The sequence below is a fragment of the Vicugna pacos genome, chromosome 1 (assembly GCF_048564905.1).
Source record: "Vicugna pacos chromosome 1, VicPac4, whole genome shotgun sequence".
Lineage (NCBI taxonomy): Eukaryota > Metazoa > Chordata > Mammalia > Artiodactyla > Camelidae > Vicugna > Vicugna pacos.
This window is the reverse complement of record NC_132987.1, coordinates 15,068,255-15,096,120: the sequence shown is the minus strand read 5'-3', so window position 1 is coordinate 15,096,120 and position 27,866 is coordinate 15,068,255. Positions and strand designations below refer to the sequence as shown.

Sequence of the window (27,866 nt, the reverse complement as noted above, 5' to 3'; positions counted from 1 at the left end):
TAAACCTTCAACACACCCTCCCTACCACAGGACTCCTCAACAGGCAGGCCACAGACTGTCTTCTGGTTTTGAAGGTCAAAAGGCCTTGTGCTCTAGGCCCAACGCAGGACCAGTCACATGCCATGACTGTGGTCACTGACCCCGGGCCTGTCTGGGTTTCATCTCACATGACAACTTCTAAGGGATGCTTGTGTTCCCGTTACCTGTTGTGTGGAACAGTCACCTTGGAAACGCAGCAGCTTGAGATGATAATGTTTCATTTCATCTCGCAGTTCTGCAGGTTGCCTGGGTAGTTCTCACTGAGGGTCACTCAGAAGGTTGCAGGTGTTGGCAGGGGCTGCAGTCACCTGAACCTCTCCCAGGCTTGATGCCCCAACGCCTGGGAGCACACTGGGGCTGTTCCTGGAGCCCCTCCACGTGGCATCTCCATGTGGCTTGGGCATCTTACAACATGGCACCTGGGTTCCCAGCATGAGCATCCTAACAGTGAGAGTTCCCAGACATCCAGGTGGAAGCTGCCAGATGCTGATGACCTAGCTTTGGAAGATCCATCACTTCTGCCACATTTTATCAGTGGAGCAACTCACCAAGACCAGTCCAGATACCAGGGGAGGGAACTCAGTTCCACACTGGCCCAGTCCCATCACTAACGAGCATGTGGGTTGGGAGACGATGCCATAGCCATCTCTGAGCACCATCATCGGCCACAGCTTCTAACAACACGGAGCACTGAGAAGAGAGCGATGCCAACTGGCAAGACGACACGGTGTTACCATGTGTCACATCTCAGGAACCAGACCTGGTGTTGTTCAGCCCCAGCAAATTCAGCATCTGGGCTCTACCTCCCAGTCTCCTTCCAGAAGCTCACTTACCTCCTAGTACATGATCCCTGACTAGCCCTGTCTCACTGTCATCCTCACCCTGGTATGCCACGTAGACAGGAATTAATATCCTCCCCATGCTGGGCACACAAGGAACCAAATACCCACTTAGTCAACTGCAAGATCCCAGGATTATAAAAAATAAAAAAATTTTAAAAAAGGAAGAACAGAAAAACTAAAAAGTATTGTCCTTCTTGCAAACAGTCAAAGAAAACTTTTAGGGAAGTCATGTTTTTTTTTTTCATTATTGTGAGAGTTTGCAGGCTGAAGCATTCAATAGTTCATCAAGCTCACGTATTGGCTCCAAATGTCAGTGTCTCCCCTTCAGAAAGCAGGGCCAGTGCCGGGGGAGGGGGGCAGAGAGCCTTCAGCACCTGTGCTAATGGATCATGTCTTACATCGGCCCCACCGCAGCTCCCCACGTCCCCGCTTGCTTGTCTCTCTGCTGTGGCAGGCATCAGTCTGTGACATCACAGCCGGCTGCCATGAAAACAGATGCTATCGCCAACTTCAGACTTCAGGCAATAAGATGCCTTTGCATTTACAGTTTCCTGAAAGGACATCAGCATGGACCTTCCGGTGTATGCTGGTCAATGGGAAACTTATCAGCTTCCTGAGTAGTCACTGACTTCCTTATCGCTGAGGGCCTATGGGAAGAGTGGAAAGAACCCTGCCTGGGGCCCAGAAGAGGCTCTGGTGCGACCCTGGCCACGCTGGGTCTCGTGCCCAAAAGGCGCCAAGTGAAGCAGAAGAAACTCATCCTCAGCCCCACCCATCTCCTCCTTCTCCCCCCTCCTTCCTTCCACCCTCCCCCCATTTCCTTCCTTCCCACACTCCACAATCCAGGGCCTGACACTCCTCTAGTCCAGAAAGATCTCCCTCCCACCATCCCTTTTAGCCTGGGTGAGCCCATCTGAGAAAAACCCACCTGGCTGCTCTGAATGGAGACACAGGCTCTGCACAGGGGCTTCCTTCCCTCCCAGAGTCAAAGCCCCACCCAGAGACGTCTATAGGATTGTTCTGGTCTTCCCCGGGACACCCTGCTCCTTCCAATCCCCAAGTCCAAAGCCACCTCCTGCAGCCTTTCCCTTCTCCCAGCACAGGCTCCGCCCCCGCACCCCCACCCCGTTCATCAAACCCACTGCGCACAAAAACCCCTCCCTTCCTGGAGAGCCTGGCCTGTTGTCTTCTGGAAACTTCTCTCTGAATTTACTTCCTTAATTAAGGAGGCAGGTGAGACCTTTACATCAGTGCATGCCTTCTCCAAGAGATTTAATGGGTTTTAGGCAAAAGCAATGATCTGAGAGGCCACAGGCCCCGGGGCAACTTAGTGGAGCCTTTCAACCCAGTGCTGTACGCTTGGGGGCACAAAGAACCAGTAAGCCAGGTGGTCCTGCTGGGGACAAGGGGTGGCCCAGGACACCCCATCTGGGTGCTTCTGCTTCCCTCCTGGCCAGATCTGAGGCCAGGGTGCAGGTCTTGTTTAGTCTAACTCCAGGGTGAACAGTCCAGGTGAGTTTATGCCAAGCCAAAGCTCCCATTCTGCACTCCAATTCCCATGAATTCTGCCAGCACTTCTGAGAAGGACATATATCTCTTCCAAGGTGATTAGAAAAAAAAATCTTTTAACGGCAGAAGTCTGCTATTTAAAAACAGAAGGGTCCCTAATGTAACTTAGATCTGTCATCTTTGCAAAATGAGGCAAAATTAAAACGGCACCTGCTTTGGAGGGTTCATTAGAGAGAGGCGGGGAGAGGGTTCAGAAACGGCATGGAGCGATATCCGACAGCTTTGAGTTAAGAGTCATGGGCATTCCTGAAGTGTCAGGGCCACGTCCTGACTTTAGGGAGCAGATTCTTTCGCAAGAATGAGGAAGGAAAACATGCATGCTGGTTAGTGTCCCCACCACCATTCTGCACACACCATCAGCCTGTGACATCTCAGCTCACCCGCTGCCAGGTCAGAGGGAAAGGTGGCCAACACTGGGGGTGAAGATGCCAGGGGCCCAGGAAGCCTAGGCTGGAGGGTGTCTGTGAAGTCTGCCTACGGCTGGGGACCATCCTGAAGTCTCCTGTGTGGACACGTGGCCGGTGGGGACCAGCAGCTGTCGCTGTCGGGCCCCGAGGCTGCGTTCCAGGCAGGAGGGCAGTCGGAAGGAAAGGGTGTCTCTACCAGTTGAAGCAGTCCTTTCCACCAGGACCCACTCCCCAGCCGGCTCCTACACCAGTTCCCAGACAGCACAGGGCCCTGGAGACACCCTTTTCCCCCAACTGCCCCATTTTTTAATTTTCAAATTTTTTAAAATTTGTATTGAAGTGTAATTTATTCACAATGCTGTGTTAGTTTCAGGTGTACAGCAAAGTGAGTCAGTTCTATGTGTGTATATATATATATGTATTCTTTTTCAGATTCTTTTCCATTATGTTATTATAAGATATTAAATATAGTTCCCTGTGCTATACAGTGGGACCCTGCTGTTTATCTATTTTACATATAATAGTATGTATCTGTTAATCCCAAACTCCCAATCTGTCCCCCCAAATCCACCCCTTTACCCCTTGGTAACCATAGTTTGTTTTCTGTACATGTGAGTCCGTTTCTGGTTTGTAGATAAAGCCATTTGTATCATTTTTTTAAGATTCCACATATAAATGTTTCTCTGTCTGACTGACTTCATTTAGTATGATCATCTTTAGGTCCATCCATGTTGCTGTAAATGCCATTATTTCATTCTTTTGTATCCACTTGCCCCATTTGAACACTGTCTTTCCCCTTCCCTTTAACCAATGTTTTCCTGGAGATGCTGCCCAGAAGGAGCCATTGTGCTCTTAAGATGTGGCCTCCAATTCTGACCACCCAACCTCCTTGCCTCCAGCTGTCCCAAATACAGGGCAAAAAGGGACACTCACTAGGACCCCAGGGGCAGGACAGACAACGCGAGCTGCCCCAGGCTCCCAGCTCCACGCTCCCCACCTCAACCTCTTTCTGCTAAAGAGAAGCATTGTTTTTGTTTACATTAGAACTTCTCACTCCTGAGAATCCTGAGAGAGAGAAGGGGGCACAGGCATCCACCTGAAACAGGCACAGAGCCAGGCTGTGCCCTCAATGCTTACGGTTTGAGAACATGTTTTCTTCTGAATTCAGTCTCCTGAATTCAGTGGTATACCATCTAGCCTTCCAGTATTTTAGGTTTGGGGATTTCACATCTTGTCTTGCCCATTAGGGTTCTGCCCCCTTTTTTTCACCATCATTTTTATCCCTGTCTTTAATCTTTACTTGAACCTCTTTCGTTTTTCACTAACTCTTTCAAGCCATCAACCAGTTCCCTGGTTTTACCATTTTATTCTCACTTTTAATTTCCATACATTCTCCATTCTAACCCTTTTCTCCACATGCAAAATCAGTCCCCTCTTTCAGCTCATCTGATTTTTGCTCCTTTTTCCAGCAGCGGGAACAGCCGGTGTGAACGTTCGGAGGCGGGAGCGTGGGGAGCCTCTGGAGGAGAGGAGGCAGCCGGCATGGGGGGTGCACTGCAGGCGGCCAGACAAACGTAAATAAATACAAAGCAACTACCAAGAACCTGCTGCTGAAGAAGTACTCAGGCCCTGGTCTCTTGTCTCCCTGTGGAGCAATCTGGGTAATTTTCTGCCTTCGATCAGGGTCCAGTCTCCGGGATCTGAGAAGTTGCCCCTAAGCATCTCTTCCTCCACTGCATAAAGGCCAGTTTCTGGTGTAAATGCGGGAAGGAGGGAGGGAAGGGAAGGGAAGGAAGGGGTGAGGAAGGATGAAGAGAGGAAGGGAGGAAGGGATGTTCTGAGCCACCTGCCCCGTGCCTGGACTGCGCAGAGGCCGTGGTGTCACAGCAGGGACACTGCCACCTGCTCTCTAAACCTGTGTCCTCTTCCCAGACGGAAGCTCACTCCACTTCCCAGCTCGTGTCCAGTTGGGACCAGGAGAGGAGAGGAAGTGATGTGTCATCTCCAGGCTGAGACAGATGAGGGCAGTGGGTCTCCTCTATCAGTGTGGGTCCCCGCCACTGGTCTCAGTGGACTGCGACGTGAGACAGAACTCAACCAGTATCTTGTGGAGTAACAGACTTGGAATCAGTTCTTACAGCAATTAGCTGACTCTGGCCAAATCAGAAATGGGCACCAGGGGTGTCCATCTGTCCTCTGAGCTGGGACCACCCTGGCCAGGCTCAGAGCAGGAGGTGGGGGAGGCAGGGATGGGCTAGGGAAGGAGACAGCAGTGCTCTTGGACGCCCATCACAGGGAAGCCCCCAGCAGGGCAAGGAGGAGCGGAGCAGGGCTGCAGAAATCTGTAGGGTAGCCACCTCGCCCACAAGAAGCATCCGAGCAGCCTGTGGGAGGCACAGTGTGGGTGCAAGGCGGAGACCCAGCCCCACAAGCTCAGGAAGGGGGCTGGAAAGGGACACTTGGGGAGCCACCTGTTTGAAGAGTGGGTGAGTGGGAGCTCAGGTCTAGGGCCTCGAGAGATGTCTGTGAACCTGGCTAGATGAGGAGAGACCCTTGTCTGTCACCGCGTCCTCCAGCCCTGGACTGGGTTGTCGGCCTGGATCCTTCATCGTGGGGATGACCGCTGGGCCCGCTGGGCCAAGGAGCTGACCCTGTCACCAGAACCAACTGCTTCCACTGTAATAGCAGAGGCAGCTTGCATTTCCAGCGCACAGGCCAGTTCTGGGACAGGGCATCTCACACACAGCTCAACAGCCCCTCACTGGAGACCCCAGAGGGGAGGAAGCTGGACCCCATCACCCTGGTTAGACAGGGAATAATGAGGTGGCTTTCCAAGACCACAGCAGCCAGTCCTCTGACTCCAGCATCACATCTCTGCTGGGGAGGCATGCCTTCAGTTTAAGGCCACAGAGGGCCCCCACATGGGCCCATCCAGTGTGACAGAGAAACAGGTGCCACCCAGCACCATGTGATCCTACCATACCCTCCGCCTCCAGCCATCAGTGTTTCTCCAGCCGAGCCACGAGCTGCGCTGGCCATGGGCCTGGGGACACAGGTGCAAAGAACATCAGTGTGGCCCTTTAAGGGATGAGAGCTGTGCAGACTCTCGAGTAGCCTGATGGGTATTCCCCCTGAGCACAGCAAGGCCAGGAGAGCACTCCCCAGTGCCCCCAGTTCCTGGGGCCACAGAGACGAGGTGTGTGTGAGCTGAGGCTCTAAAACTTTATTTTTCATTAACAAAAACAGGCAGCCAGCTCACAGACCAAAATTTGAAGATTTGGTTTTTGAAGACATAGCCTTAAAATATTTATCTGGTTGCTGAGGGTTTGGTACCCCCTTAAATTCTCCTCTCACCCTAGCCCCAGCGCGGTGCTTCCCTGTCCCTGCAAACTGAAATCCTGGTCTAATGAGAAGAAGTCCTGGAGACGGGGTGGGAAAGGGAGCAGGGGGCCACAGGCCCTCTCCTTACTCTGCTGGGGCTGCTGGGACTTTATCTTGACCTGCTCCTCTGGGGGTCAGTGATGTGGGAGGCCCTGCTGCCCGAGGCTGGGGTCCCTGGTCACACTGTGTGACGTCAGGCTGCTGAACCTCACCCCAGCACACCTGCCTGAGTATCAACTTTTCAGAGGCTATTGGAGCAGACAGGACGGAACCACACACCAGCAATATATGGTCCACACAAGGTATTGGTAGGCAGGGGAAAGACTTAGAGATCAGTCTTCCTGGAGGAGGTGGCCTGCAGGTCGGTGCTAAATGAAAAGAGACATTCAGGAGAAATAAGAATGATGGCTAAGCAGATTATCCCATTTACCTTTCACTACCATCTTAAGAGGTAAGGACTACCACCCCCACTTATCAGACGAATAAACTGAGGCACAGAGGGGTTACGTAAGCCAAGGTCAGAAATGGAATTGCAATTCAGGCTTGTCTGACTAACGGTCTACAAAAGTGCTTCAGAAAAAATAAGAATTCTATCTGTACAGGAAGCAATTCAGGAAAATCTGGGAGACGAGATAAAGGACCAGGTACAGAGGATGTGGTCGCTGGCTCCATCACTTACCTCTGGCTGTTACCAAATTTTGCTAAGTTTCAATTCCCAACCACGCCCCCCCCAAATATGTACACATAAATAAATACGGTAAGATATTAACAATTGTTGAATCTAAGTGATCATCTGTGGATGTTTGCTGCACTATGATTTTTCTTTATTTTCAGAAATATTCATATTAAATTGGGAAAAAACAAAATGTCCCCAGGTCAAAATTGATATATGACCCCATCAGAAAAAGTCCCTGGCATAAAAATGGCTGAATAAAAATAGCTACATCTAACAGCTGCACCAACCCTCTTGCGGCGCTGTGAGAATACAAATTGGTTCAGCCTTTTCAGAGGGGTAACTTGCAACATCCATCAAACTTTTAAACAAGACACATGTTTTTAAATAACCTAAAATAATGCCATTTGCAGCAGTAGGGATGGACTTGGCAATTGCCATTTTAAATGAAGTAAGCCAGAAAGAGACAGAAAAATACTGTATGATATCACTTATATGTGGAATCTAAAAAGGAAAAAAAAAGGGACACAAATGAACTTATTTACAAAACAGACACAGATTCACAGACATAGAAAACAAACCCGTGGTTACGGGGGCGGGGGGAGCAGGTGGGAAGGGATAAACTGGGAGCTGAGGATTTGTAGATACTACTATGTATAAAATAAACAAGGTCCTACTGTACAGCGCAGGGAACTATATTCAATACCTTGCAGTAGCCTATAATGAAAAAGACTATGAAAAGGAATATATATACATGTATAACTGAATCACTATGCTGTGCACCAGAAATTCACACAACATTGTAAATCGACTATACTTCAATTTTTTTAAAACTTTTAATAGAATAGAAAAAAATAAAATCCCCCCAAATTAAATTAAAAAAATTGTAGCAATCATACAGGGAAGTCGCATGAACAGAACAAGAGAAGCCCCATATACCCTTACCCAGAGTCACCAATTTTCAACATATTTTGACGTTTACTTTTTTGTTCTCTTCCTACATGTGTATTTTATAGTCTATTAGAATATAATATATTGTATTCTAATAGACTATATATATATATATATATATATATATATATATTTTAAAGGATATTATCTTATTTGATGACAATCCAATTGTTAAATTTGGAAATTTTAACATTTTTATAATACTTTTATCTAATGAGACCCCTCTTTCCTTAATTTAGGGAGTTCGTTGTCAATTGTCCAAATACTGTCCTTTAAAACAATTTTTTTTTCAGTACAAGTTCAATAAAAGATCATGTGTTATATTTATTTGTCGTCTTTCTTTAGTCTTCTTTAATCTGGAGCTATTCCTTTAAAAAAAAATCAACAAAAGGTTTGTTAAATTGCTTAAAGAGGCCACTCCCCTCATGCAAAAGTTTTAGAGCCTGGGACTCCCGGTCAAGGCAGGGATGAATTCAATCAGGGGGACGTAAGGCCTGAGATTCTGCATTTCCAAGCGGCAAACAGGCTTACCTGCCCACACCCCGGTTCACAGACCACACCCCGAGTGTTAATACCACAGAAGACAGCTGTGAAAGCTGGTCCAGACCATCGCAAAAAGCATCTTGCTTTCCTCTAGGTGACCTTTTGTCGGCAGTGTCAGCTGGGCCCTGGGACTCAGGAAGCCACAGTGATGCTGAGTCTTTCCTCACAGGAAAGAAAAGTCTTTCCTGGGCTTTCCGGAGCCAGGAGATTCGAGACAGAGGGGTACAGTTCACAGAAACAGGCCCAGGGCTGGGAAGCCTGCCTGGAAGGGAAGTGGATGTTCTGCCTCTCCTACCAGTAAGAACCCTCTATTTCCTTCAGGAGGTACCCCCTCCTTCAGGAAGCCATCCTGGTTATCCTAGACACTCCAATCTCTCCGCTCTCTGACGACCTACTGCACCGACCTGGCTGTGCCACTGAGCACTCACTTGACCGTAACTGCTGTTCCATGCACTTGCCCTTCCTTTCCCACTGCCATGCGTCAGCTTCTGCTACTTCTCCTGTGATAGCACCCCACCACTCTCCATCTCCACACGTTCAAGCTGCAGTTTATCCCTGAGCTTCCCTTAAAATAGATCCTTTCAAGGGTGGCTCCTTTTCAGAAGCAATTATCCAATCAGTTCCTGAATATGAACCCTGAACCATTAATTCAGGTCTCTCTACCCAGCTCCAGGTGTGGCAGTCTTGTCTTCACAATGAGATCTAGGTTTCCTATGCTGCTGTCGCTTTGTTTGATATGAGTCCCTGGTTTTATGCCATGGTGGCTCCAGCATCTCTCCCTGAGTGACAGTGTGCAGTGTGATAGGGACCCAGGCCATCCATCCATCCAACTATCAATCATTTCCCAAGTGCCTCTTCTGGGCCAGGTCCTGGGGTGGAAATCCCAGGGGGCCCTCAGGTAGCGGGGCTGCCTGCCCTGCCCAGAGCCAGAAGTGACACAGTGTCAGCAGCACCTTTGCTGGAAGGCACTAGAGGTGCTTGTGAGATGTGCGTTGGGGCCCAGCTGAGCACATCGATTTTTGATGACACACGGCAGGCTTCCACATCCTCGTCATGTGTCACCTCCCCACCGATTACAGTGATCACTGATCATCATCATGCAAATAACAGCAAATGCGGCTGAAGGAGACTGAGAAGTCTATGGAATCCTGCATTTGTCATCTAAGTTCAGAACTGAGCCAAAGTCATTCTCCACGGCTTGGATGCAGCACCAACTGGAAGGGCTGGGAAGTCTCTCAGGACTGAGTGTGGCCAGGAGAAAGGTAACGAGCTCCCTGGGTGTCCTCTCGAGCTGGCTGGGTGACTAGCCTTCATGGGGCATCCTGTGAAGATGAACCACACTTTTCTCCTTAAAAAGAAAATGCCAAACCAAAAGACCCCTGTCAGAAGACAGCCCCCACCCCCGCCACCAGAGAAGAAGGATCCAAAGGGATGTCTGCCTGATTCTGCTGCCACCAGCATGGAGGCCCGGCTCTTCCTGCAACTCCGGGTTGGGGCAGTGCCCAGGCCCACCCCCCGCCCCACCCTTTATACCCAGGAATGTGGTGGAGACAAGCTTGGAATTGAGGAGTGACACGTGGGAAATAAACACAGGGTAACACAGTCCTGGACCACCTGAGTTATGGGCCGCAGCAGAGGCTCACACTGTCCCACAGCAAGAGCCCACCGTCCAAGGTCCTGGCTCTGGTCTGGGGATGCACTGCTTCCCTGATAACTGACAACCACTTGTTGAGATGGTCATGGCCCACCCCTATCCCACCTCCAGGAATGAGACCCAGCAGGTGCCAACCTATGGTCTTCTCAGCACAACACGGCAACCCCACAGTCCAGCCATAGTAGGGGTGAGGTTCCTCTGTCATCGTCAAACAACCATACCAGTGAGAATGGACCCAAAACAGACAACTTAACCACCAAAAAATGGACAAAGAAGCTGAACATTCCTTTCATCAAAGAATATGCACAAATGGCTAAGAAGCACATGACAAGGACATCATTGGCTATCGAAAAGTACAAATGAAACCATGGGATGCCGCCACGTACCCCCCAAGAAGGGTTAACATTCCAAAGACTGACACTAACAACTGCTGGCGAGGATGTGGAGCAACGGGGACTCCCACACTGCTGACGGGAATGCGAAATGCCTGAAAAGCAAACTGTCAGTCTCGCATAAAAATAAAGTCACGGTTACTGTATTATTCAGCAATTCAGCTCTCAGGTGTTCACCCAGGAGAAATGAAAACCCATTTCTCATTTTGTGTCTTCACAAAGACATGTACTCAAACATTCACGTTATTGATAAAAGCCAAAAACTAGAAATTAGAAGGAAACGGCCACTCGTTGTTGAAAGGATAAAGCAAGCATGGGTATCAATGAGATGGAACACTTCTCAGCAATAAAAAGGAAGGAACCACAGACACGGGAGAAGATGCATCTGAAATGTATTAGCTGAGTGAAATGAGCCAAGCAGAAAAAGACTGCACACTCTACAATTTCATTTGTATGAAATTCTAGAAAAGGCAGACCTGTAGAGCCGGAAATCAGATCAGTGGTTGTCAGAGGGCAAGGGAAGAGGGATAAAGGAAGGGGATGACAGAGAAGGGACGAGAGTGATGAAAATGTTCTATGTCATGTTTGTACGATGGCCACGCACCCATATTCATTTGTCAAATCTCACGGAATTGTACACTTAAAATCAGTGAATATTACTGTATGTGCACTACACCTCAAGAAAGCTTATTTATGTTAAGAAATGGACTGAGATTCCAGGAGCTACTTTCAAATCTGGTGAATTCAGTTAAGTATGGGCTAGCACAGTCATGCTTGTCAAAATACAGAAATCTTTCCGCACTTACTGGTGAATCACCACTGCCTGATTCTGGTTAGCCTTATGCCTCATGCCTGAACTGGACCCCCAAGACCACCCTGGAACCCAGCAACTAAAGGCTAATCCCAGCCAGCAGGGGCCCTCCTGGACCAGCTGAGGTGGACATCTTCTCAACTGGCCAGTGCCACTCCTGGTAAAAGTTGAGTGGAGAAACAGATGGTGCCAAGCTGTGCTCTAACTCAGCTGAGGGTTGGCTAATTTGCTGCCAGGGTCATGCCGTTGAGATTGTGCTTTCTGAACAAGGACGCAAATGATTCTTGGGGGAAGAGGGGAGGACTGTGAAAAATCTTAGCTATCATGATAGTTTGTGGCCCCTCCAAGAGCCTCAGTACATAAAGAGAGGTATAGTACATCTGCGGTATTAACATTTCACAGGGGATGGTAGGAGTGGTCAGGAAAAAAATGTCTACAAAGGCTCTGTGGGGCAGGGGATGGGGGAGGGCTGGACAATGAGAATAATGTTGGGAACACTGGTGCAGACGCAGGACTCTGTGACAGAGAGCCATGACACCACAGAGCCAGCCTGCATCCAAGCGTGTAACTCCCACCTGATGGGTTTCCCTACGCTCTGGGACACCATCTTTGGCACCATTAGGTAGCACTGTGAGCTGGGAGGATGCCTCACGGACGAAGTGGCCACATGAACTCCTGTGATCCTTCTTTACATGACACGCTGTCATGGGACTCCAGTCGCTCACGCTCCATCCTCTGAAAGCCTTCAAACCAACTCAACTCAGCAAACTCTCACCACCATGCAGCTAAGCCCAGGCCATTAAGACGGCTACAACTGGACTCACACTGAGGTCTACAGGGAGACAATTACAAATCCGAGGACTTCCATCCCTTTCTTCTTGACATCTTTGCTTCCGGAGCCCCTGATGGCAGAACTGCACGCAACAGGTCGGTGGTTTCCGGCGGGCGTTAAGTAATGAAGGCAACCTCCTGATGAGAAGCATTAAGCACAGTAGCCGAGTCCCCTGCTTTGCTGAGCTCAGCTGAGACAGAGCCTCCCTGGGCAAGGCTTGCGTTGTGAATTCATACGTGATGACAATACTGTAATTGTTCTTCCAGTCTTTTCCACATATTTAATAACAACGTGAAGTGGGAGTCGCAGAGGTCAGCCTTATTGGAGAACAAGCTTTGTTCTTATTGTCCTTTCCTGAATAGCATCTTCCATCTGCCAGCTGTTCCGTGCCAGGGAGCCCCGGTATTGGGGGACTGGTGCTGCTTTTGTAGAGCTCGGGGTGGAAGATTCTAATTTGCTCCACAGTCCCGGGCCACTGTCAGCATCATCTGCATAAACACACACGCCACCCCCCCCCCCGGGGTTTCCCCTCCTCCGCCCAGTGCTACCCACCGCTACAAGCGCAGGAATGGAAAGAGTCCCAACCGCCAAGACCAGAGAAACAGCTGATGTACATGTTTGCTGTATTTATTCGGGCAATTACTCCCTGGTTAGGTGAGAAGTGAAATCCCCCAGGACCTCAGAAGAAGAGTCGCATGTCTATGCTTAAAAGAACAAATCTTACTTTAAATCTGTCCTGAAAGTTCACAATAGTTGGCAAACAGGAGTCACAGGGTGCAGTCACAGGGTGTGTCAGGGTGCAGCACATGGGTGGGACAAGAACCAAGGACGAGGAAGCAGCAGTGCCCTGAGCTCCTGCCCCACTTTGGGGGAGTCATCTCACCTCTCAGCCTCAGCTGCCACATCTGCAAAATGGATCTGATTCACTGCCTGTCTGTGAAGATGGGACTCTCCCCCAATGCTGCTATCTGTGATTCTCTTCCTGAAGATATATATCACAGGGCAGTTTTCAGGAACCAACTGGGAGCATTTCAAGCACAAGGGTCTTAGAAGTCTGCATGCTCAAGTCGGGTAAGGAGGAATTGCATTGTAATTCAGAACCTGTGTGATGCTGTGAGTGACTGTGCTTCCTGTCTGGGCAGGGCAAGGTTTGGTAACTCAGGTACCATAAAAGAGGGCGATGTAGCCCTGGCAGTCTGTGTCAGAGAGCAGCTTTGTACCTAATCCGGAGGGTATGATAGTTGCTAAGGAACCATTCAGATGCAAATGAATTGGCAAATACTTAGCAGCAAGATATCAGAAAAGGGTGGGGAGGGGATGCTTTGAACAAGTTAGTCAGGTGAGTGAAAGGAAAATTACTTTCTTCTGATTGGAAAAAGAAAACCATGGGTTTTCATGCAGAGCACAGCATTGTGCTACTGTGTTAAAAAAAAAAAAAAAAAGAAAGAAAGAAAAAAGAAAAAAACCTGTTCTTTTTCTGCTTGGCTGGGAGTAAAGTTGGAGCCAAGAGCAGGGAACTTGGAAGGGCAAATGGAGTCTTCCTCTGATGAACTCTAAGCAGATTTCAGATGCCTCTCTCAAAAGAGAAAGAGACATCTAAGGTTTGAAAAGGGAAGTCTGCAAAGGACTTTGAAGGCCTGCCATCTTTATACACATCTCAAAACCTAGACCAAAAGTACCCGGAAAACTGTGACTAAATATTCTACTGACACAAAATGGATACTCCTGGTGAGACAAGCCATGGCTGACAACTGGGGGGCAAAGAGGAAGAATGAGCCTTCTCGTTGTACCTCTGAGTTTGCTTTCTTTCATTCTTGCTCTCCAACGAGCACCCAATTCTAAGGCAATGGTTAGGTTAAGATGTTGTGGGCTGCATGCTGGAAGCCAGAGCGTTACAGTGAGAAGCACTGTTTTTTCATCTCATCCCAAATAAGAACCCTCTCTTTTCAGCGTCTAGTTGAGATAGCCTAGTTGTAAAATCACTTTGCCTTTAGCGAAACTTCCCTGCTCTCTGCCTTTTCATCATTTGGAGTCTGATCACAATGCTCAGGAATGCAGACAACAACCTCACTGAGAAGGAAGCCGTTTGCCCAGGCACCTCTGGGTCCCCTCTCCTGGGTTTTCACTTTTCCTTCACCTTCAGTTTCCCCAATTTTTCTCACATCCTCCTCCAGGACCATCACAACCACAGCCTCCTCTTTCTGCCCTCAGAGTCCATGTTCTTTCCTCTCTTGCACACGAGCTTTCCATTATGGTCCAGTGATGCAAGCAGGCTGAATGTGTGAGGCAGACTGCATCCCTGCCCAGCACCCTGACATTTCTCTGGGGAGCCAGCCTTCCCCTATCTCAGGCCTGCTGGCTCAGACAAGTCTGGCCTAACCATCTCCCCCCAGCTCCAAGGATGGGTGGCCGTGTGCCCCAAGCCTGGCCGATGAGAGCATTTCAACTTCCCAGTGAGAGAGCCTAGTTCATGGAGAGGCTTGAGACTCGATGGAGCCAAGGAGACAAAACTTCCAGGGCTTTTTGCTAGAGCTACTGAGTGTGAGAATTTCACTTTCTGCTGAGGTTTCAAGAGGATGTGAATCTGAGCTGTCAGCGGCCACATGACCACCTGCTGGGAGAGCCTGCTGGAGGATGAAGTCAGCGTAAACGGCTGTGCTGGCTGTTCCCCACTGCCCCCTCCAGGTCCATTCTCCACCCTTCTTTGCCCTTTTCTGAGCCGGGAGACTGGCTTCCACGAACCAGGCTTCCATGCCCCCTGCCTTCCTGTTGAGTTCATCCAATGGGAGATGCTGGCAGGAGATGAGAAAGTGGAGGAGAAAGAATTTGGGGAATACGATGCCCCGCCCCCTGCATGGCTTGGACAGAGGCCACGTCCCTCTATTCACGTGTACAGCTCCGGCCAGGGAGCCTCCCCCGTGCTACAGCTCTTGCCAGGTCCGGATGCCATCATCCCCTCCTCTCACCCCTTCTGGCCCCGGGGAGCCATGGCTCCCCACTCTCGCCAGTCCCTGAGTGCATCCCACCCTTACTGTCCCCTGAACCCTGTTCACACCTTCCCTAAAGAGTATCTTCACTACACTCTCGTCAGCTAGCCCTTTGAGAATGCCAACCGTTTTCTGCCCAGACCTTGCCTGACACAGACACAAAGCTAAGGAATGAAAAAAAGGGGGGCTGAGCCCTAAGACAGCATCATGACCCCGGATACCATCACAACCTAAGTCTCAAACTGTCCAGTAATAACAAGTGCCAGTAATCACTCCTTACCCTTTGCCTTCCTTTCCTCCAGCTTGAGCTGAACATGTTTCTACAACCAAAGATATGGCTAATAAAAGAGGTAAAGCCCGCGATGGAGAGAGCTAGAAGTCCACCTTCATGAGGTGGAGAGTCGGAATGACCACGGGTCTTGGATCCCCACCCCTACCCGCCCCTACCTCTATCTGACAAATTGCTACCCAACCTCCAAGGAGCTCACCCTTCATCTGTCCCTGTCTCTCTCTCTCTTACACATGCACACACATTCCTGCCTCAAATCCTTCCCACTGGAAGTATGACGCTCTCATTTGGTTTCTCCTCGTCGCTACATGTAACCGTGTTACCACATCTAGCAGACTCCATCATACTCCTGCTACAGCTTGTAATTTGCATGGCTCTGTCTCCCCCACCAGTCTGTTAATCAGTGAGCTTCTGAAGGAAAAGCAGTGTCTTCTTGACCTTCATGTTCTCCTCTCAAGCACAGTGTTTCTCTTGTAGACGCCCAATAAATGTGTTCTGTAAGAATATTCATGACCCTGATGGCTCCCAAGCCAAGCCGTCAGTTCTGTCTCTCAGCCCCCACTCCCCATTTGCATCTTGTAGAATTTGGGCTCTCAAGACTGGGTGCAGCTCAGCCCTCCTCGGACACCCCAGGAGGGGGCTGCATCCTCCCTCGAGGCAGCCTGCTCCAGCTTGGTTCAGCTTGGCTGGAAACAATTTCATAATCAAGCCAAAATCCATCTCTCACACACAGCAAAGCTAAGCCTGCTTGGCAAGACCACCCTTCTCGTATTCATAGAGACCTTCCTTCCCCACTCTCTCCCCTCGTTTTCAGTTGCCCAAGCCTGCACCCATCACTCTCAATCATCACCCTGCTTACTTACTCCCTTCACAGTACTTTCCTGGAATTATAGTCTACGTTGTTTGTCTGCTCAGTGACTATCCCACCACTAGGATGCTCCCAAGGGCTGGGTTCCCCTTCCTTCACTCTGTTTTGCACATACTGCCTGGCACACAGTAGGAAGTTAACAAATATCTGTTTGATGTTGAATGAATGAGATACCGTCTCTTCCCCCACTCCCCAGCTTCCCCCGAAGTCCTCTCTAGTCTTTTCTGCACCATTTGTCTTCTATACTTCTCCCAGGTTATCTGGGTTATCAATTCCTGCACAATACACCAATCCAAACCCTAGTCATTTTCAACTCTGACAATGTTTATTTTGTTCACAGATCTATAATTTGGACAGGGCTCGGGGAGGAAAGTCTGTCTCTTCTCACTTAGACTCAGCAGGGATGGCTGGAAAGAAGGGGCTGCAACCAACCGAAGACGCACTCATTCGGATGTCTGGCATGGGAGGCTGGCAGGGGGCTGGGATCTGAGCTCGGGCTGTGGCTAGAACATCCACACGGGGTCTCTCTGAGTTGCTTGGGCTTCCACACAACATGGTGGCTGGGTCACAAGGGCAAGCATCCCTGGTGAGAGAGAGAGAGAGCGAACTAGCCAGAAGCTATAGTGTCTTCTCTGATCTCACCTCCAAAGTTTTTGCAAGATCACTTCTGCCAGATTCTATCCATTAGAGTGAGTCAGAAGGCCAACACATATTTAACTGGAGAATTAGGTTTCATATTCTGATGAAAAGAGTGTCGAAACCTTTACAGGCCTGCTTTAAACTACCACAGAGGACATGATTTCAGGCTTTTATGTGTTCTGTCGATCTTTTCTTTCTTTGTGTTCATCAGTACAACACACTTTGGCCACTACCTACATACCACGTGCAGGGGATACAAAGACAATCAAGGCAGAGCCCCACCATTCAGGGGCTCACAGAGCTGTGAGGTACCCAGAGAAGTCAACACACCACCACAGACCAGTGGGCGGCAGAGGTGGCTGTGGTGGGGACCAGCAGGCCACAGAATCCAGCCTGGGGCTGGGAGGAAGGCTTCCAGGAGCAGGTGACCCCCACGGCAAATTCTAAAAAATAAGTTAGGGTTAGCCAAGAAAAGCTGGTTAAAAATGCAACACAGGCAGAGCAAGCAGGGGCAGCCCCAGAGGCACAGAGCAGCAGAAGGCTCAGCTGGGCCCCCACACAGATGCGGAAAAGAAAAGGGGATGCCGGGGTGCATGTACCTGAGCAGTGGGTGTGCATCAGTGCCTGTGTGGAGCAGGGGAAGACAGAGCAGCGGGAGGTGCTGTTGGGAAAGGAAATGGAAGACCCAGACTATGCAGGGTCTTGCATCAGTCCTGAAAGTGCTGGAAGAGATTCATATATGTGCCAGCCAGGGCAATGCCAAATAGCACAATGTGGTCTGACACCCAAAGTACAGCCTGACCAGTGCCCAGCACAGGTCCCTGGGCACCCGCCCACAACACGGTAGATGTTCTGTTCCTGAGACCCTTCTCTTTGCCCTGAAGCTCACAGCCTGCACTCCCACCACCCAGACCACTTGGATGCATGGCCAGAGGGGCTGACAGCATCCCTGGATGGGCTGCCCTCCCAGCCCTCCCTAGTGAGGCTCCTCCCTCCTCTCTCCCCTTTCCAAGCGCATCACCCAGCTCTAGCCTCAGCATCAATGAGAAAGCCAGGGGCAAAGGTCCCACCTTGATGTGCTGGAAAAACAGCAAGAGGAAAACAACAGAACAGTTAACCACAGGGCCCAGCTGCCTCTCACAGATAAGGCATTTTCTCAGCCGCCACTGTCGACGAAGCTGCTGGCTATCATCCCCGATCCTCCCGCTCAGCCCTGTCCACGGGTGTGGCCCTGAGGGGACCAGATCCTGTCCACTGAGACTAGGATGCTGAGGGGGTTCTCTCTTCCCTCCTCCCACATATCCTGCCATGCTCAGACCTGATGCTAAATCCCAGCGTCCTCCCCTGATGTCATGGGTCTGCACCTGACCAGATGGGCAGAAGCTGCCAGAACTCCGGGAGTAACACAGGCCCAGGCAGGGCGGGGTGCACAGGACAGAAGCCAGGTCAGCCCTCAACAGTGAACACCGGCAGCCGGCCCTTCCTCTGGAAGGCGGGCCTACGGCGGGAGCTCCAGGAGGCCCACAGCAACCTGCCCCCACAACACACACCCCCTGCTGCCAAGAGCCAGGCACAGAAGCCAAGCTGCAACCATCTAAGCCACACAGCTCGTCAAAGATCAGAGCCAGACAGACTCACAGCAAAAAGAAAACCACTAATGACCACAGTGGGGGTCTGACGGGTGGGGGCACGTGGGAAAGGCCATGTGCAAATAGGAAAACGCAAACAGAGAAAGAAAAAGGTTTTCTTCCAGCTGGAGGCACAGGTGGGGCAATTCCAGAGAGCAAGAGGAGAACCTGCCCCAGGGACGGGCGTGGAGACCCAGAGCCACACGCTGGGGATACCATGACAATTAAGGTAGAGCCCCATCCTTCAGGGGCTCACAGAGCTGCGGGGTACCCAGAGAAGTCAACACACCACCACAGACAGTGTGGACTGTGCTCCCACAGAGGGCGGCAGAGGTGGCTGTGGTGGGACCAGCAGGCCACCGAATCCAGCCTGGGGCTGGGAGGAAGGCTTCCAGGAGGAGGTGACTCCTGTGGCAAATTCTAAAAAATAAGTTAGGGTACCTTTGACAGCACCCGGCCAGACAGTGAATAAACAGCTGGTGCTTAATAAGTGCCTCCTGATTAAACTCATGAGTAAGCAATGTTCAATGGAAAAGCACTGAACTGGGAGGCAGAGGCCTGAGGAGCTGTCCAACTTAGTTTGTCAAAAGTTCGGTTTGAATCTCAGCTCTCGTGCCAGTAACTTACCCTCTCAAAGCCTCTCCTCCCTCACCTGGAAAATGGGAGAGCAGATGCTGGGACAGTAAGGGCTTGGGGATCAGCACATGGTAGATGCTCGAGGGGCCATAGCAGCTCAGTCCAGTCCTGGCTCTGGTGCTGCCAGGCTACAGAATTTCTGGAAAGTCTCCTCCCTTCCCTAAAACTTGTCTCCAGTCCTGCTCCGGATGAACAAGCCTGAGGCCCTGTCGGCTTCCAGGCTCAGTCCCAGGGACCTCAGAAGCTAGTGCGAGGCTACAGCCCGGGGCCACGCTCCCTCACCGGCCCCTCCCCTCCTGGCCCCCTGCTTCTGCCCATTTCTCTGCTCATTATCACCTCCGCTGGGGGACAAAGCAGCAGCTCAAGGAGGTTAAATTCAAATCGGTCATTTTGTCACTTGCTGCCGGGGAGCGGGAGGGGCGAGAGGAGAGACAGGCAGGGCCTCAGGTGCAACCTGTGGGCAGAAATGAGTCCTGGTAATTCTCTGAAAACTTCCTGTATGTTTCCACCTCAGCCCAGTTCTGCTGCCGAACGCTCTGAGGGAACCTTCCAGGAGGGGACAGAGCAGCCTCCTTCAGCAGCTGCTGATGGTGGTGTCTGCAGGTGCTGGGGTGTCCGGTGCCCGGGAGGAGCACCTCTACTGGGGAGGGAGGGGGAGACCTGGCCTTTTTCATCACCTTGTTTCCCCACTGGTGGACGGAGCATCCGAAGTCCCCATCATCAGCAGGATCCTTATGGTGTTGCGTAAGGCCCCAGATTTTCGGTTCTGGGGCTGACACTCCACGCTGCCTGGGGAGTGAGGGAGCAGGTAGGTAAGGTGCCCTTCCCAGGCTGTGGAGACGAAACCTCTGCGGAAACGGACTGGAGGGGGCTGCGGTCCAGGTGCCACCTGCACCAGCTGCACGGCCTGGGCAGTGACAGGTCCTGAGAGCGGGGTCTTCTTGAGCAGGGCACTAGGCCAAGGCCCTTTTGATTTTGGCCAGGCTCACCCTCACTCTCTCTGAGCTACTGCTGCAGGATCCACACCCCGCCCACAACCAGCCAGGGGGTCACAACGCCGCGGACTGCACTTCACCTACAGCTGTCAACCCCAAGCCCCGCTACTTCTATCTGGGGTTTGCCCCCACCCCAAGCCCCTGCTACCCTCTCCATCATAACAACCCCTCCTTTAGTCTTTCAACAATGAGAACACTGGGTCCAGGGAGGGCAAGAGCTAACTGTAGGTCCCGCTGCTTCCTGAGCCCTAGGTCAGATGGAAAGCAAAAAAGAACCAAGCTCTCCAGCCTCCCCGCCTCCCTGCCAAGTGTGTTCCCATCTCTCTAACCCCCAGGAGTGATTAACAAAAGCCAGCGAGGTGGCTCAGACATCAGGTGTCAGGGACCTTGATGGAGCAGGTGGCCCTGAGCTGGCCATTCAATCCCCCCATCCCCGACCTCTGAACACAAACACACACCTGAGGGCCCAGACTGTCGCTATAATTGAAATGGCATCCATGGAAGGGGTTGAGAAATTTCTCATGCAAAATTGTGCTCTTAAATATGGAATCTCTCCCAGGGTGTTACTTTATTATTATAGTAATTTCCTCAGAAGGGCAGGCATCCAATACTCTGTTTCTCCACCACCTTTGGAGACATGGAAATCTGAGAGAAATATTCAGGTTGCTTCAGTGGCTAATGCAGAAGACAGAGACATAAAGAGAGCTCTTCCAAGGAATGTGGGCTCCCGGAAGCTGGTGCAGGGATGTGCCTCACACGATCAGGTGGGGACAGGTAAGGGTCTCATGTGCTCACTCCACTGCTCTCAGAATGCACAGGATGCCCAGGCCCACATCTTTTGGGGACCCTTGTTCGCAACCATTTTTTTCCTTGGGAGAGCTGGCCAGGGCAGGGAGAGGGGCAAAGATGCCCGGGATCCTTCCTTACCAGAAGCTGTGCTGTTCCCAGCCCCACATCTGCATGTGTATAGAGTGGCAAGAGGGTGGGAGGTGGGAAAGAAGGGGCAGGAAGGGAGCTACAGGGAAACTGGGCTGGAACCAAAGTGCTGGGATTATCCGAACATTTCCATCATCTCTTCTTCCAAGACCATGGAAATATGGAGTCCCTAGTCATCAGTTAAGTACCCTATGGTCAGTGGCTGAATCAGGCATTAGAATTCTTCCCACCCATGGAATCAGGCTGATCTGAACCTTTCTTCAAACAAAGCCTACAAAAATAGTAGAGTGAAGTGGAGTGGTACAGAACATGGATTGCCTGGGTTCAAGTGCAGTCCACTTACTAGCTATGTGGCATCATCGAATTACTGAAACCCTTTGGACCTCAGTCTTCTCATCTGAGAAATGGGAGAGGAGAATGGATAATAATACCTACCTGATAGGATTGTCTAAAGATTAAGAGAATTAATTTATGTAAAGCACCTAGAACGGCACCTAGTGTTAGGTGTTAGCTGTTATCAGTAGTTCCTAAATGTACTGGGGCCAGGCTCCCTGCATCTGAATCGCCAAGTCCCTTTGTTAAAAATGCAGATGCCCTGGCCGTTCCAACTCCCAAAGTGCCAAGTAGAGCAAGACCTGCTCAGGATTTCTGACTGCAGCCTAATTTAGAACCATTCCTCTGGGCAAAGTTTCCAGGAAGCACCTACAACAGGATCTTCTGGGAGGCCAGAACGTCAACTTTCAGGGTCTTTCCAGACCTGACCTTTTGGGAATAGAGTCCAGGAGTCTAGAATGAATTGCCCAGGTGCCACGAGGCTGCCTGAAGCCTGAGATGCCTGCCTGAGATAATACCCCACACTGCTGGCTTCCAAAATCGCCTCCACCCTTTGCCCATGCTGGAAACACTACATTCTTAAACCTTAGCGTTTCTAGGAACTCTTCGGGAGTTAGCTAAGATGATCATCTTGTTTAATAATACGAATGTATCTTTGACTTTCATAGCATCTTCATTTTTAAACTAGTACTGGGGTGTCCTCATAACGTATGTCTCGTCCAGTTTCTAAGGTTAGAATAAGTGAGCAGCTCCAGCTGGGGCAGCTCTGTTCTGCCGATCCAGAAGGTTCGGTCTGGGGCTGGGTCTTACCTCAGCAGCTGTCTACACTATCAAGACTTCTCTCAAACAATTGCCCAGGGCTGCATTACCCTACCTCACCAGGATTCCACTCGCTGCTTCAGGGGGTCCCTCCGCAAACACTGAGTAATAGCCACCTTTTCACGAAGCACAGAAAATAAAATCAGCTAATGGATAGAATTTTCTCCAAATTTACTTTTCTCCGCTAGACATTTTTTTCAATCTTTGGCGCCTGCTACTGCTTGCAGGCTCATGCGCGCTCACAGATACCCAAAACAGATGCACTCGTAGCAAACAAATCTTCACAGGGAATGCAGAGAGCCAATCACTTCTGGGCCTGGTAGCCTGTTACAGACACACAGGCTGAGCTTGGGGGTTTCCACCGTGAACCCGTGATGGAGACTTAACTGTGTGCTGTGGAATGCAGTGCCCTTGCGTTTCAAGGTAACGTATCCTACAAAGGGGTACTGTAACTCAGGCATGGATGCATTCAGGCCTCAGGAATTCCTACGGAGAACCCACTATTTGTTAAGCCCTGAGAAATTTACCACCAAAGCAAACACACATGCAGGTTCAACGGTGGCAAGTGCAGAATTTCACTCTGGGCCACATCAAAAGGCAGCTCTCCTAGGAGTGCTCTGGTCAGCCACTGTCGCACACTGAGGCCCCCTGCATGTGTATGGTCACTCACAGACGCTGGGGCTGGGAGGATGCTGTGAGCTGTCAGTGATTCCAGATCGCTGCCTCCCAGAAGCGCCAACGGCTTAGCCCAGAAATACTCCACCCTGAGGGCGAAGTGTCTGCTGTCAGCCTGACATGTCCTTCCTGCTGCACCTTGAGAGAATGTCTTCAGCCCCCGACCAGAAGGGCACAGGCCAAAGGGCAGCTCAGAGGGGGCAGCCCGTAGATGCCAGCAGCCGGTCCTCAACAAGCTCTGAGACCAATGAGAAAAGGCGCGGACTGGAAGAGGCAGTTGTTCTCCCAGAGGCAGAAAAGAGGCCTCGTTCTGTGTCCAGAAGGCCTGAGGAAGTCAGCATCCCTGCCTCCCAGCCTGCCCTGCTCCCCTCTGAAAATAGACTTTAAAAGCCCCAGAGAGCCTTTTCCCTGCAGTGCCTTCTCGCAACAGGCCAGAGCCACCGGCTGGAAGTGGGCGGGGGGCGGGGCGGTCTCCTTCAGGGTGGGTCTCCCACTCTCCAGGTTAGCCAGCCCCTCCTTCTTCCACCCAGGCAGAGGGTCCCATAGGGCCCTGCCTGCCTCTGGTGAAGTGTCCCCACCTGGCCCGTGGCTACTGCTATCCCTTTGTCCTCGCCCTGGCCCGGGCTGAGGACCAGCCTGGTCTTGGAGCTGCCTGCCTTGGGTGACAAGGCCCCACTACAATTCCACCAGAGACCCGCGAAGACAAGAAGACAGATAGACAGACACATAAGGGGCCAAACCAGCAAGGAGAGGCGCCCCCTGGCCACAGTTGTATGAGTGGGATCTGCTCTCTGTGTAGGCAGCTCATTGATTCACTTTTCTGATAATTATTCCTCACTCATCACAAGCGAAATGACGCTGGCCCCAGCCCAGCCAGGCAGGCGGGAAGGCGGCTCCGCGTGTGGAGAGTAGAAAATGAGCCTGCCTGTGCTCATTCGAGGAGACGAAGGAGTGAATGGTGTGTACTATCCCTGTGCACTGAGCAGGGACGCCGGGGCTGCTTTAATATTCTGCTGAATGTGGCATTTCTTTTAACCCTTGCAGGAGAGATGTTCAGCCCAGAAAGCCGGGCTCTTCTTGGCGGGGCTAATGGCAAAGTTCCCTGGGCTGCGAGGAGGGAAAGAACACCGCCCCCACACCGTGGGCAGCACCAGACGCCCCAGGTGACAGGGCCGGTATACACGGCTGGGCGTGGGCACATTGGCACCCTTCCTGGGCCGCTCCAGCGAGCAGACAAGGAGGGCCAACCCAGGAGGGGTCTAGGGCGGAAACCGCGCGCCGCCAGACACCTGGTGTGTTTCCACACATCTGCCCTTCAAACAATTTCGCTCGAATGCAAGTGTCCTCCTTCAACGACGCAGACCCAACGCCAGGACCATGCTCCCAAAGTAGGCACCTATCCTGCACTCTGAGAGCAAGCCACTGCCCCTCCAGGGGCCGCGAAGAGCGGCTAGCAGGACGCGCCGCCCCAGAGCTAGAAAGTCCAGTCTAGCCTCGCCCGTTGCAAATGCTCGCTCGCCCAGGTCGTCCTGACCGGTTTGGAGGTGTGCTTCGCCAGGCTTGTCCTAATTTAACCGCTCCCGCGCTTGCTCCCCAGTAAGGCAAACCCGAGCATCCTTTCTGCGGGATGTTGGCCGCGCTCCCCAATGCTCCAGTCCCTGCACGTTCCCAAAAGCACCCCGCCCCGCACAAAGACCAGCAGCCAGAAAGGGCAGTGGCAGGCGGAGGGCAGACAAAAAGCCACCTTCAGAAAAGCAAGAGCGAGCTTTCCAGGCATTCATCGCCGCACCCCCGCGCCGCCACCAGAACGAACGCGGGATATGGTGGTCTTCCCTACGAGGCTGGGTAATCTTAGACCCGCCTTAGAGCCAGAAGGCCCCAGCTTCGCTTCCAGAAAGGCAATACTTTCCAGAGGGGTCGGGGCGCCGAACCCGGGGCTTGGGGGACAGGGGGCGGGTTCCACTGGGCCACGGTAGCAGCTGGGCGAGGACCAGGGCAGTTCAGCGGAGCGAGCTCCCCGTCCTCGGAGTCCCTCAGTGGAGTTTCACCCGCCCCGGACACAGAGGCTGCGAGCTGGACTGCGGCGCGCATCTCCCCGCACAGTTGCTTTCATCCCGGCATTAAACTCCGCTCTAGGCCGAGAAGCGCTTTGGGAAGGGGCTGCGGCCGCCGCTCGGCGGCGAGAAATGGGGCGGGGGAAGGGGCGGGAGGCGGGAGCGGGGCAGGGATTTCCCACAGGGATTCGCGGGCGCAGCCGAGCGCGGGGCTCCCTGCTGCGCCAGGCGCGGTGCCCGCGGAGCGCGATTTCCCGGCCACAGCGGAGGGAGGCACAGCCAACGCTGAAGTAGCAGGGAGAGCGTCGCTACGCGTCGGCTCCCTTGCCGGGACGAAGGAGATACTGGGCGAGTTTCGGCAGGACCGAACACCCCCCCACACCCCGCCCCGTTTTCAGGCTCAGGAAGCGACAAAGGTGTCCACCTCACCCCGAATGACCCCGGAGAGATGCAGCCCGCAGACTCCCCGACCACCAGGCTGTCCCCCGAGGGTTCAGCCAATGAACTCAGCTCCTCCTTCGGCGGCCACTTGCGGGGTACCGGGCCAGAGCTTCATCGGTCCCCGCGCGCAAAGCCAGCCCGCCGAGCCCAGAGTCCTAGAGTCCACGGACCGCAAGCAGAGGAAAAGGAGAGGACGCGCGGCAGCCTAAGCGCATCTGTGCCCGGGATAGGAACGGAGTAGACAGGCGCCCGCACTCCAGGGGCCGGACCGCCCGAGGCGTCCATACTTCCCCAACGCTCAGCTCCGCCGGAGCTAAGGAGCCTGCACCGCAATGCAGCGGGCTCCGCGCTCTCCAAGCCGAAGCTGCGGGAGACCGGGGCTGCCAGGGAGCGCCAGGGCGCGGGAGCCAGAGGGCTCCGCGAACCAGCTGCGGGCGCTGTAAGCCAGCCGGGGGCGCGCCTGTGGGTGCCGCCCCAGCCCCGCGCTCGGCCGCGGCCAACGCTCCCCAACCGCCTGGCTCTAGGGTCGCGGGATGCGGGCGACATGTAGCCGCCAGAGAAACCCGGGTGATACAGCTGCCAACTTGCTCCGCGGAGGGTACGTTACCTTCCATCGCGGCCACTGCGGTTGCCAGGAGGAGCAGCAGCAGGCAATCCAGGGCCATCGCCGGCCGGCGGCTCCCAGGCCGAGCCCGAGCCGAGGCGGCCGCGCGGGGAGGGCGCCGCGTCCCGGGGCGCCGCTGCGCTCCCCGCCGGTGGCTTCTCCGTATCCTTTCGCGCTCTGGCTGGGACCGGACTCCCCGGAGCGCGGCGTGGGCGTGGGCGGGAGTGTGCGCGCGTGGGGCGGTGCGGGCGCGCGTGGGTGTGGGTGTGCATGTGTGTGTGTGTGTTTATGGGAGAGGTGGGTGTGTGCGTGCGGGTGTGTGAGAGGGCGAGGGAGTGCGAGCCGGGGAGAGCGCGCGAGTGCGTGTGCGTCCTAGTGTCACATTGCGAGCTACAGCCGAGCCTACGAGAGGACGGAGCCGGCCAGACTGACGAGGGAGGGAGCGGGATCCCCCACCATCAGCTCTCTCCCCACCCCTAACACCTCCTGTCCAATCAAGGAATCAAACCTGCAAAATTCCCCCGTCCAATCAGGCGCGAGCACCTCCTTACACTGGCATTGTTAGTTTAAGAAAAACTTTTGCTTGCAAGGCTGTGCGGGAGGGCTCGGAAGGCGCTAGGAGGGGTCCGGGCTCCCTCTGGTGGTGCTCCTGGAGAACTGCACCGGCCGGTCCTAGCTCTCCAAGCCCCGACCTAGGGGGCCTAGCGAAGGAGCAGGCTGAGGACTTCCCCTTATAGCCCACCAGGACTGGTGAGCTTTAAATAATCAAACTTGTCTTTCATCTTCTCAGCGAGACTTACCCTGACCACCCTATTTAATGCAATCCTCATGGCACAGCCCCCACAGCACTCCACCTAACAGGGTGTGGTTTTTACTAATCAGTTTTATTGTGGGTCTCCTCTGATTAGAATAGGGGTCTTCATTCTTGGGGTTCGTGTGTGCTTTGTTCAGTACGGAATGGTCAGTGCCTAGAACAGCGCTGGGCCCATCAAAGTTGATGGCATGTATCTGATGACCGAATGAATGAGGTTCAGAGAATCTGGGGGCTACAGCCCCAGTGTGTGCCGGGCACTGGATGTGCTTCCTGGCCAACCCCCTGCTGCTCTTGCCCCCCCCCCCGAGGTCTCTGGCTGCCTATGCTTTTCACTCCAAACATGCGCTGTGAACATCCACAGAGGGCCCTGAACCAGAAGATGAGTCAGGTGGGGGGACCAGTGTCACAGTCCCCTACGGGGTCAGAATATAATAGGGCAGCAGACGGTTCAAGAAGGTATGTGCAGAGGAAGGCACCATGACTGTGAGTGAGGGGTTGGAAGGACTTGCAGAGGCAGCAACGAGGGGACAGGGCATTGGAGGTAGCCTGGTTCTCCCTGGGTCAGCCCCTCAGCTCTGCCATCATTGCCTGTCTCTCGGGGTAGCCAGAGGGTTCAAGCTCAAGGTCCTGCCTTGAGGCTGCAATGCTGTGTTGATGAAATGTCCTCACCCCATCACCCCCACCCCAGACCTGATGATGGTCTGGTCCTACAGGGTCAGAGAGGACTTGTTAAATCACCTCCTTAGCCTGTGCCCCTCCAAGCCTTTCCCAGAGTTGTCAGTGAGTTAACAGTGGGCAAATATGACAGCCCCTCCCAGGTGCTCCGTCCTCCTCTCCCAGCCTCAGTTTCCCACCCTGAATGTTTAGTCTCCGCTTTGCTAGGACTGCTCCCCCCCAGTCACAGCCAGACTCCTCTCCATAGGCTGATACTGTTTTGCTTCCCCCCCACTCTGACTCAGCTGCCTCCCTCTACCCTACCCTCCATCCAACCCTGCCTCAGCTTCGACCATCATTCCCACACCCTCCTCCTTACCAGCACGCCAGCTGCCGTCTG

General features: G+C 52.6%; 1 protein-coding gene across 1 annotated transcript in view; it reads right to left on the bottom strand.

Annotated features, from left to right (window-relative positions):
• The window catches only part of EPHB1 (EPH receptor B1), a 408,827-nt gene extending 382,381 nt beyond the window's left edge, over window positions 1-26,446 (bottom strand). The window contains exon 1 of the mRNA XM_006214554.4: window positions 26,002-26,446. Coding sequence (XP_006214616.1) covers window positions 26,002-26,059 — 58 coding nt within the window. The 5' untranslated portion in view covers window positions 26,060-26,446. The remainder of the gene's footprint in view (window positions 1-26,001) is intronic.
• Window positions 26,447-27,866: the final 1,420 nt, after the last annotated feature.